General features: G+C 35.3%; 1 protein-coding gene across 2 annotated transcripts; it reads right to left on the reverse strand.

The window, feature by feature from the left end:
* Positions 1 to 4,609: 4,609 nt before the first annotated feature.
* On the reverse strand, positions 4,610 to 10,243 carry LOC105764972 (phosphomevalonate kinase, peroxisomal). 2 transcript variants are annotated; one of them, XM_012583822.2, is made up of 10 exons: positions 10,037 to 10,243; positions 9,742 to 9,892; positions 8,518 to 8,615; positions 8,165 to 8,274; positions 8,015 to 8,067; positions 7,254 to 7,640; positions 6,899 to 7,003; positions 6,481 to 6,708; positions 5,374 to 5,496; positions 4,610 to 5,033 (listed from the first exon to the last, which is right to left on the reverse strand). In XM_012583822.2, the coding sequence occupies exons 1-10, from the start codon at positions 10,042 to 10,044 to the stop codon at positions 4,767 to 4,769; spliced, it is 1,530 nt and encodes a 509-aa protein (XP_012439276.1). In that variant the 5' UTR covers positions 10,045 to 10,243; the 3' UTR covers positions 4,610 to 4,766. The 2 variants fall into 2 exon arrangements, with proteins under 2 accessions (XP_012439276.1, XP_052481332.1); XM_052625372.1 differs by lacking the exon at positions 10,037 to 10,243 and having other exon boundaries at positions 9,742 to 9,906.
* Positions 10,244 to 11,037: the final 794 nt, after the last annotated feature.

An 11,037-nucleotide genomic window follows, 5' to 3' on the forward strand; every position in this document is an offset into this window, starting at 1 on the left:
TTTAAAATAATTTCTATTATATTAAAAATGTAAAAGTAAATTTCAATTTTATTACATGAAATAATATAGAAGAATTTCTATTTTATTACATCAAATAATATCAAAATATTCAAAATGTTTGTACAAATATATTAAAGTAAAAATCAATCTCCGTGCCCGCCAGATTCAGTGCCACATGGCGGCCGTCGACGATTATGTGCTGGATTCCTCATTTGTCCAGCTTCTGGCGGGGGTTGTGGTTGCTCCGGCGGGGATTCTAGTTCCTCCGGTAGGGGATCTGGTTGTCAGTGTTGGGACGATAAGCCACCTTGATAGAATAGTGACTGTGGAGGTGTTTGCATCACCAACGGCGAAGTTGTTTGAAACTCATACGATGATGGGGATTGGTAAAAAGAAGAGCTCACCGACGGCCCCTCATGCGATCTATCGTGCGACGGTGGCCTATACATAGGCGGTCCACTCAGCGTAATCGAAAATAGAGATGAACCTGGCCATGGACTCCAACCTGCCATAGGACTAGAAAAAGGAAACATATAAGGGTTAGGATACATAAAAGAGCTAGGATACGCACCTGGCATCATCTGAAAAGGCTGTGTTGTGGGTGTCGTTGGTTGAAGTGTTGGTCCCGGTGACTGTGTGAGTGCTGTTACTGGGCCCGATGATGGGCAGGGTAATTGTGATGGGCCTGTGTCTTCGTCCATTTTTCTTGGAGTTAAAGGGCCACGTTGTTCCTTTCGGACACGCAATTGTCGCTGCCGATAGTAAATACGGCTTGCCAGAGATCCTAAACCATGGCATGTATTTTGGCACACACGCTAACTCTGAAATGATGATCGGTTCCCGAGTATGTATATAATCAAACCGATCTTCCCACATTTGGATGTAGTGTGACCAGAATCTCAGCCAATCCGTATGCAATTGTCGTAGGTCAATTTTGTGATGATCATCCAACACCTCAGGTGCCACGGGAATCGGTTGTTGGAATCTAAATTGCTGTAATACTCTGTCCGACTGGTGCATCTCCACGGTCGCAAAGTTGACCAATGGGACTTTCACATGCCAAGCGTTTGGATTTTGAAAGTACTCATCCGGAATTACTGCTCGAATTACCGGATCCTCGTATGGTGTCCATTGAAACTATATGAACATGATGGAAATATTAGTTATACATAATACATAATACTAAATACTAAATACCAATAGACTATCTCATGATGGAAATATCTATTTTATTTAATACTTACTTGTGCTTCTGACTGTTGGTCTAATAGAAGCCGTATATCTTCAAGAGAGGTAGGTAATCGAGCATAACTTGCCGAATGGTTCCACCTAATTAAATATTTTTTTAGCATTCGATTATATTTTAAATTTACGTAATAATTGTAAAATCTAATATAAAATTTACCTCGTTATGAGTGGGAATGTATACGGGTGGTCCACTCAATGATGTAAAAATAGAAAGCGAAACCGTGCCCATAACTACAGTAGTGATAGACAACCTCCGATTTTCACTTTATCGGTCGCGTTACCCCGCACATCTCCCGGTACAATGTTGCCAACAAGGCAGACCCCCAATTAAATTCACCAGCTGCTCTATAATCAATGAGTTTCAGTAGCCATCTTAGATGTACAAGGTTCCGTGACAAGTCCGGCATCAGATAACCTCCAATTATTTGAAGAATATATGCCCTAGCATATCAGATTTTTACCAGTTCGGTGGAATCATCATTCGGCTCCGGGAATGTGTCTTATAACCAGCCCATCTCAATCCGATCTCCGTTAATATTCTCCGGAATAGTGCCCAAAAGCTCGTAGCATACCGCTCCCCAATCACCTGATTGAACAGATCCGGTGACCGCGTACCCGTCCACCGGTAATCCCAATTGCAAATTTACGTCTTCCAAAGTGATAATGCATTCTCCACATGAAAGATGAAATGTGTGCGTCTCGGGTCTCCACCTCTTAATCAACGCATTGATGAGTTTCGGGTCCAACTTGCATCCCCGACCTACCTTCACCACGTGCCAAAAACCCGCTTTCCGTAGGTAATTCTCTACCAACGGTGATGGAGGACCATGCATATTACAAATATAGCATTGCAATATCCGATCTACAGACTTTTATAAGAAATAATAAAATAAAAATTATTTAAAAATTATAAGAAATTTCTAATAAAATAAAAATTATTTAAAAATTATAGGAAATTTCTAATAAATTTAAAATTATTTAAAATTGCATAAATAAAAAATCTTAAATAATATTTAAAAATTAAATTTAACACTTACCATTTTCATTTGATCGACGGATATGTGTTTGTTATCGAGGCAAATTAATTTTCTGGACATTGCTAACACGATCAAATTTTTATGATTTAAAAAAATTCAAAAAAAATAAAATTAAAGCTTTTTTTAAATAATTAAAAAAAATTAAGAGGAATTTGAGAGGAAATTGAAAAGAATTTGAGAGGAATTTGAGAGAATATTGGAGAGAAATTGAGAGAAAGGATTTAGGTGTGAAAAAAATGAAATGGGGGGTTTTATAGTTTTTTTTTACCGTTGAGGGGTTACCAATGGTAAAAAAAGTAGTCGTTGCTACTGTTTACGCGCGGGCAAAACGCTTCCTCAAGGAAGCATTTTCCTGCTTCGTCACCTGACAACGCACTGATGTGGACGTGTTTTCGGGGAAATAGGGTCATTCTGGTAATTAATTTTTTAATGGGCCCATTTCAATAAATTTTTAAAAAATAAGACTTTTATTGATATTTTTCCCCGAAATAATAGTTGACTTTAAATTTTAAATAATTTTTACGGCTAAAAAACCTTTTAATTTCTAAACCAATCTATATGCCAACAAATTGTGTTATAACAACTTTCACCTTTCCTCCCGTTTTGATCACAATTTTTTTTCCCTTATGAGTTAAATCCCACCAATGTCTACTCTCTATATTTTTAAAACACAAATTGATTATTTGGAATACAACTTACAACTCAGACGTTGGTAAGAAAAAAAAAAGTTTATATGCAAATATTGAGATTGTGATGACATCAAATTATTTTTTACAATTGGTTACAAAAGATAGTGAGAGACAGGACAGGATTGAGTGAGAGCTCGCGTGTTAGGTGATGTTCACGCTAAGATAATTAGCGCGTGTGATGAAATGATGGTGGAACCGCACGACCAATATATATTTGTTTCTAGACTGGAGGAGTGTGGGAGATACTGTTGGGCTTGAGAATTGTGGATCAGATATGGGCCATTGTAGGCCTTTATCATTTTCTATTGGTATATAAACAGTAAATAAACCAAATATTTAATGGAATGGATCAGTTTTTGTTGGTTTAATAAAATTATAAACAAATAAATATGATTAAAATTTTAGGCTCATTTATTAAACGAATCAAACACAACTAAAATTTGTTCAGTTCATTTATGTTCATGAATAAGTTCATTTAATAAATCATTTGAAACTTGTTTATTGATCCATTAGCATATACTAATAAAATTATTTTGGTTTGCATGTTCTTTATTTATAATATAATTATTGATATTTATATTTGACTATTTTGTTTCTAAAAATAATATATTTACATACATCTTTATTTATTGTTTGTTTGTTTATTGTTCACGGACATTGTTTATGAATATGTTTGTTTAAGTTAAACGGATATGTCTATGAACAATATACAAACAAACACAAGCAAAAAATTAAAAATTTTAACGAAAGCAAACCAAACACGAACAAACTTAAAAATAAACAAACAAAAGATTTGTTGATTCAAACTTTGGTTATTTATAACCCTGGTATATTTTAACGAGGTATGCAGGTCTTTTATCTAATAAATGAATTAAGAATAAATTTATTTTAAAAATAAAAAAATATCTTGATAATGATGATGAAGATTATATAATAAATTATTGATAATTTATACAAGTGGAGGCCGCATGCCACTTTTGAGTGCACCCGTGACATGTCATTTTTCTTGACTTTGGTTTCAGTCACCAATTCCGCCTACCCCATTTCCTCAATGATATGTATTCATATCTTCTTCTTCTTCTTCATCTTTTTGTCTTTTTCTTTTTTGATAATCTGCAGCCTTTTGTTTCACTTAAATGCATTATGGTCAATTTCATAATACTAAAAATGTATTATGGTCAAAACCCTTTTGATTTAGTGAAAGATATTTATGTTGTGTGATTTAAACGTGCCTTTAATTCCTATGATCCTCGTAGCTTTCTCTGATTATCAATATATGCATCTCATACCAAAGCATTTAAATCAAATAAATGGTGTTTTTATAGTATATTTATGCTTGGATGTAGATCATGAATGTAACAGTTGCAACAAGTTTATAGGATTTAAATGAATGATGATGGCAGAGTTTTGAGAAGCTTGAACTAAGCCTTGGAAGCAATCACTACAAATTTTGTTCAAGATGTGTGCTAAATATGTGGATAGCAGCATGCCCACAGTAGTTGATTTCACGCTAAAATGTCCATGGTTGTTCGTTCAAGCAAAACATGCAAGGTGAACTCTTAACCAATTGTGCAAAAGGGATAACCTTTTTTCTTATTCTATGGCACTAAAGGAACTTAAATGTACAAAAGCTGATTCTTCCAACGGGGAGGCTTTCTGTTTTTATTTGAAATCATTTCCCATTTAAATTATATCTCCAGAACACAGTATAATTTCTCTGGTAAATCATGTTTTCCACCAAATCTTTAAATGACATTCCTAACTCATCAAACGCAAAACAATTAATCAAAGCTCACTTGATGTTGACTGAAGAAACTGCAGAAGTGATTTCACGGCATCGTGGATCGCCACTTTCTAAGCAAACACCTTGAGGGTCTTCCCTAACTAACAAGGCCAGAACATTGTGCGAACTCCATGCATTTGTCACGTTCCTGCTAGAATCACCAAAGGTAACAGCAAAGACTGCATCAAATCCACCTGCTCCAGGAACCCCGGCCAACAAAACTCCTTCCATATTCATAGTAGCATCCAAAAGTTTAGTCTGTGATTCGGGTTCTATCTGCAATAATGTTCAAGCGATTTACAAAGGATGTAGAATGTGAAGGAAATGCACTATATTAAAATGAAATACAAAAGTTGATCATTATCAGCCTTTGCCTGCAGCAAACAAGTTTATTGGAACAACTCAATATAAAGACAAAGATGGTCCATTTAGGATCTAGCAAGGTATACCGATCAATTATGCCTTGCAAGTCAACAGTTTTAACGTCTTAATAGAATCAGATAAAAAAAGAGGATAAAATTATTCCATCTTTCACTATTTTTTCTACATCTTTAGCAGACATAAGAATGAAAAAATGGACATTTATAAGCATCAAATCAAAGGGACAATAACATACTGGAACACCTGCTGCCTCTCCCATTGTTCGCATGTGATTTCTGATCTCAAGCATAACCTCCCTTGCCTTTAGCAATACTTTGACAACTTCTGCTTTGATCGGCTCAGTCACTCCCTCCATCCACTGTCCAAGCAATTGGTTTTGGAGACATCATAAAAATCAGCATTTGGAAGGAAAGATAGCACAAAATAAACCGACAAGACTCGGGAAATTAACCAAACAACCTCACCAACTTTCTTAACAATTATGATAAAGAGAGCCTTCTTTGATTATTGATCCAACCATCTACCAAATATACAAGCCAAGAAATTGAAACCAAAATTTGAGCCGTGTGATAAAACAAGTAAGCTATTCTTTTACAGCTTAATAGATCTTTGCAGACCATAGTGTTGTGTAGTATTGCCAACATTGACTATAGCTTGACATGCTTGGAAGGAAAATATCACTAATTTGAAAAGATGCTGGCATGGAACTCAGGATATTGCATACAAGGGTAGGAAGGAGAAATATCCGGCCAATGTACTCTTCCCACAGCTATTCACCCACCCACAAGACACAAATAACCAAAAACGTACACATTAAAATTATGGATCCGACTGCATCTTATCTTTGAGTTCTCATAACAATTCACAGGCACATTTGAAATCTTGCCATAAAATCTCCACTTAGTCAATCTTTGAGGTAAGATACTTGGAACTAGCTGTTTGGCTATCAGTTACAAGGTTTATTATTAGCATTCCTATAGCAGAAAGATGCCCTTAAAAGTCTGTAGCTGTCTTTAAACTCTCAATTGTCCCGAGTACTAGAGAATCTTTCCGAGCAAGAGACTACCATTAATAATGGGTGTAATATGATTCAACAGATTTCTAGCTATCAGTAAAGCACTATTTCTTCAGCACTAGAAAACCTTCCCGAGCAAGGGACCACTCTAAAAAAGTGAGGTATGACAAAATTAAATAGTTTCTTTCTTTTTTTTTGCTGAGTTCAGAAGTCTGAAAAAGAAATCAGAATCTAGAAAGACAAAAGTTTCATTTTTTCAATAAAAATATCATGAGGAAATTCTATTTGTTGAATTATTGAATGATGGGGAGTAGTTTAAATCAATACCTTTGCTGGTTTAAGCCTACTACAGTTATCAATCACGCATTTATAGGCGTCCCAGTGTTCTTTGGCTAATTTTCTTAACATGTTGAGTTGTATCTCAAGTTCTGAATTAGCATCGGCCAGCTTTCTCCATGTTTCTTGGGAATTTTCAGGATCAGCCTTCTGCCATTTTTTAACAGCACCTACCATTGATGGTGTTGATGATCCACCGGTTCCCGGTTCTCCCAGTAACTGTGTCAGCCAACAATCATTTTGACAATTTGACTATACTTGAATTCTAGTAATAAAATATTTTAATAAGATGGACAAGCCACCTTTCAGTTTCTTCACAAAAGAAGAAAAACACAGAGAAAGTACCATATATGCTTACACAAAAGCATTATAGTCTAAGTGGAAAAATAATGAAGCTCATAATGCTTACAAGTGTCATTAATGGTGGCAAAGAGAATTCAGTCCTGTCATGGTCCCATTTTCCATTTAGAATGTTCCCAATTACTTCCTCTAATGGCATCCCTTTCACTGCAGCCTGCAACATTGCTAGATATCTTATAAAGAATCCAAATAGAAGTCACTAAAACAGCTATGGTGGTGAACCACAAGCAGCAATGCAATAGAATTAAATGATAACTCATACAACTAGTATTATCTCACTCTATATCAACCTAAGGCTGTCACAAAAAATAAAAATACATTGAGCTAAGTTTATGTATTCAGAACTTTGCCATTGCAAAATATTCCAGTCACACAACCAGGGAGGGAGGGAGGGAGGGAGAGACCTGAGCAGCAGAAAGCACTTCTGGTGAAAAACGAACATAGCGCTGACTCCCATAAACAGCAGAACTGACATCAAAGCCACTGCCAACTTTACCTTGGGCAATACAGTGGGCACTTTGAGCTATCATATGCACGATATCGAGATCTGTGGAATTCTTATTTTCTTGGTGTTGATCTGCAGAAGAGGTGGAAAGGTTAACAACACCAAGGTAATGAAGTAAAGCAGCAACTACGGCAGTTGTCATTGCTGCAGATGAACCCAATCCAGTTTTTGCAACTTCAGGTTTACAATTTCCTCCATTTGATTCCTCAGAATTGAATGTAATTGATGTAAAAGGTGGTAGAGTAGCCAATGCTTCAGGTGTCAACGGAAGACCAAGGGCTTCTATCTGCGAAGAATACAAGAACAGGCAGATACTAAAATTTACATGCCACAATAAATAAATAGTAAATATTTGTCTCAAGAAGATATATTCTATTTCTAGAAAGAATATCAGAGAGAAAAACCAAGGGTTTTAAAACCAGACCGGTGGTCGAACCAGTCCGACCACTGGTTTTCAGTTCAACCAGCCGATCCGGTTTTAATTAAATAAATTATTTAAAAAAATCGTAAAACCGGGTCAACTAGTTTTTTAGCCCAGATCAACTGGTTCCGAGTGGTTTGCTCAAAAGGTGGTTCCAGACCAGTAAACCGGCCTGTTCCTGGTCCAATGGGTTCGACCAGCTGATCCGGTTCCAACAACCATTAGAAAAACTAAAATACCTGATTCCTGTATGAGTAAAAGTCATTGCAACCTAAGATCGTAATATCAAGACCTGCATGAATAATTCAGTTCCATTATTAGATCCCTGAAGGTATGGTTTCCGTAAAAAGAAGAGAAAATAAAAAAATAAATGCAAGGTTAAACATTACCTTGTAAAAGTACTTTATCTAATGCCTCTTTCTTATTCTTGTCAAATGTTGCATGTGCAGCTGCTACAGTATATTGAATAGCATTTTCTACAAAAGGGTTCCTTGATTCACTGGAATTGTATGCCAAAAAAATAATTAAACTTAACAATCATTTGCTTCTTTAATAGTTGGCTTATATTTTGTATAAATTGTTGGAATAAAAAAACATAGGAATAACTATTTAAACTTATTTAATGCTAGATACGCATCAATAATAGAAAAGATGCAGTCTATAGGCATCCATAATAAAAAGGATGCAACAATGACACTAGAATATACGAGGAAAAAAACTTCAATCATATGATGTAACTTGCCTTGAAGATACACACTGAAGTGTTAAATGTTTCTGAGACAATTTATACATGCTTTCTCTGGAAAGCTGAGGAGATGTTAGCTTGACATCGGTCCAAGACTGAAAGACAATACAGAGGACAAGAGTTTAGACCGTGTGTTACTTCACCAGTAAAGCACGATATAATCCAGTGAAAGTTACCATAGCATTTAATAGTGAATTTGCTGATTACGGCAAGCAAGAAAACTAGTCCTAAATTACAGTTGCGGGTGTTATGTAACGCATTGCGGTTGTTGCGGACATGAATTATAATTCGAAAATCACATTTATTTTCAAAATCAATTATCAACTATCAGAGGAGATTATTCTTGATCTGACTTGAATTTTAAGCCACAAAAAGATCAAGTTTAACATGAGCTATGACCCTCTAACTTTGGATGAATGAAAAGTCAACATAGAAACATTTATCTAAAAAACTAGGAAATGCTGCAATATCAATTAACATTTCCAAATGCTAGTTTGATATTAACGAGTTTTTACATAAAAATAATATATATATATATGAAACATACAGAAACACAAAATCTGATAGTAAGTTTTAGCATTTAGGCAATATGACAAACACACTTGTGCATTGAAGAGCAAAACTTGATAAGATGACACATCAACAAAAACACAATTCATGTGCCTAAAATCTCAACAACTATGAGCAGGAGACCAGAAATAGACAGTAAAAGAAGCACAATCATAACCCATGTAATACCGCTATGTTGCGGCCATTACATCGCATTTGATCGCCATTGCAGCCATTACATAACGGGTTGCAGCTGCAACAGTTGTGATTCAGTTACACAATAGCATTGCGCCAATATTACAGTTTAGTAGTGTTAATTTCCATTACTTTACGGCCGCAATTTAATATTACCAAACCTCTTGTTTTTAGAGTGAGGAATAAACAGTTATAAAGCCTGACACTCCAACAATCACCTAGAAAGGGATCAAAGATCAATATCATACACGCGAGAAGTGAAGTTTTAGAAACTCCACAAGCGACTTTGAATTTTGATCATGTTCATTTAATTCAATGAGTTGACTTTATAATTCAGCGTCAGATTTCCTTATTTACAATAAAATTGAAACGTGATAATCATTCATACCAGCTCTCAGAGCTTTTAAAAGCAAGGAAATGATTGCAAGTATAGCAAAAAAGATAGAAGCATGGAAACTAAAGGAAAAAGTAACCTACCCATGCCCAGCTTTCAGGCTTGACATCTTCATGAATTGGCTTAACAATAGCGTAAAAACGTGCATTTGTACTCAGAACAATCCCAGCATTTGGTCTCTCCAAAATTAAATATCCCCCAGTCATCAAAACCTTTCCCGGAGCAGAAGCAACGCTGTAAATTAACATTCATTAATCAAAACTAAGATTAAAATCATTGGAGTGATCGAAAATAAGATGCCCTTTTCATAATTCATGCTAATCTACAACAAATTAAACAAAATTAACAAAATCTTGGGTTGAACGAACTTAAACTTACACTTCCATTGTCGTCAACGATTAGGATTTGGGAGATTGAAACTGGGTAAATAAAGTAATGAAAAGAAAGTGGAAGAAATTTTAGAGCTTTAGAAAGGAAGAAGAGATTTTTTCTTTATAGGGGATGGGAATTAAAGCTTGAATCAGAGATTCCCTAACTCAGTAATCAGCAAACCAAACAAGAAGAGTAAATTGGCAGTCAGCACTAAACGGTCAAAATGTTTGTGTTTATTTGACGTCGAGAACTATGTATGGTGGGGCCCGTTCACCAACCATGCTTATTGCATTTTCTCTCCAATTTAATTTAAAAAATGGTTTTGTTGACAATGCTGAGCCTTATTTTGAAGTGATTTTTTTTAGCTACATTATTGTTGTGGATGTTACTGTTTTTTAATACAATATAATAATTAAATAATTAATTTGTCAAATATGGTAACTTAAAAAAATAGTATTCAGACATTAATTTAGTAAAACACTCAAAAAAAAATTGTATAATTGTTTTGACTAACTAAGACCGCTGAAATGGAGAAAAAAAGCATTCATTTCAAGATTGTGTTTTTACCTGCCTGTACACTTATTAGAAAGAGCTAACCTTTAACCAATGACCAACGTGCCTTTGAACAAGAAAATTTGACTTGCAACTGAATCAACTCACTTGTAACAACAGACTAGTACGGTTGAAGATAATATCCCATTATAATAAATGGTGTGATTTTTGGGAACCCATTGACACAAGTTTCTTGATCTGTTCATCAGAAGCAATAGAGCCTTGTTGCAATTGAAGAAGTGAGCAGATCCCCATTGTGGCTGGAATTGCAAGATTTTCTCCTCTTCTTTGTTGCAAGGTCAATCCGACTCGAAGTCCTATTACTATGCTGATTGATCTCTTGATGACAAGTAAGCGAATGCATTTAATAATTAAACCAAAAAACATGCTTGTCAACGATCCTATATCAGCTTCAATCTGTGTCCAAAAATTTGTTTCTGCCAATAATGCTCCAA

The sequence above is a fragment of the Gossypium raimondii genome, chromosome 12 (assembly GCF_025698545.1).
Source record: "Gossypium raimondii isolate GPD5lz chromosome 12, ASM2569854v1, whole genome shotgun sequence".
In the NCBI taxonomy this organism is placed as follows: Eukaryota; Viridiplantae; Streptophyta; class Magnoliopsida; order Malvales; family Malvaceae; genus Gossypium; species Gossypium raimondii.

Excerpts from the sequence above, each read along its gene's own strand:
- LOC105764972 (XM_052625372.1), bottom strand. The coding sequence starts at position 9,906 with ATGTTAATTTACAGCGTTGCTTCTGCTCCGGGAAAGGTTTTGATGACT. Across the intron at positions 8,616-9,741 it reads AGCCTGAAAGCTGGGCATGG|TCTTGGACCGATGTCAAGCT; the intron begins GTAGGTTACTTT and ends ATTGTCTTTCAG. Across the intron at positions 7,004-7,253 it reads AAGTGCTTTCTGCTGCTCAG|GCTGCAGTGAAAGGGATGCC; the intron begins GTCTCTCCCTCC and ends GCAATGTTGCAG.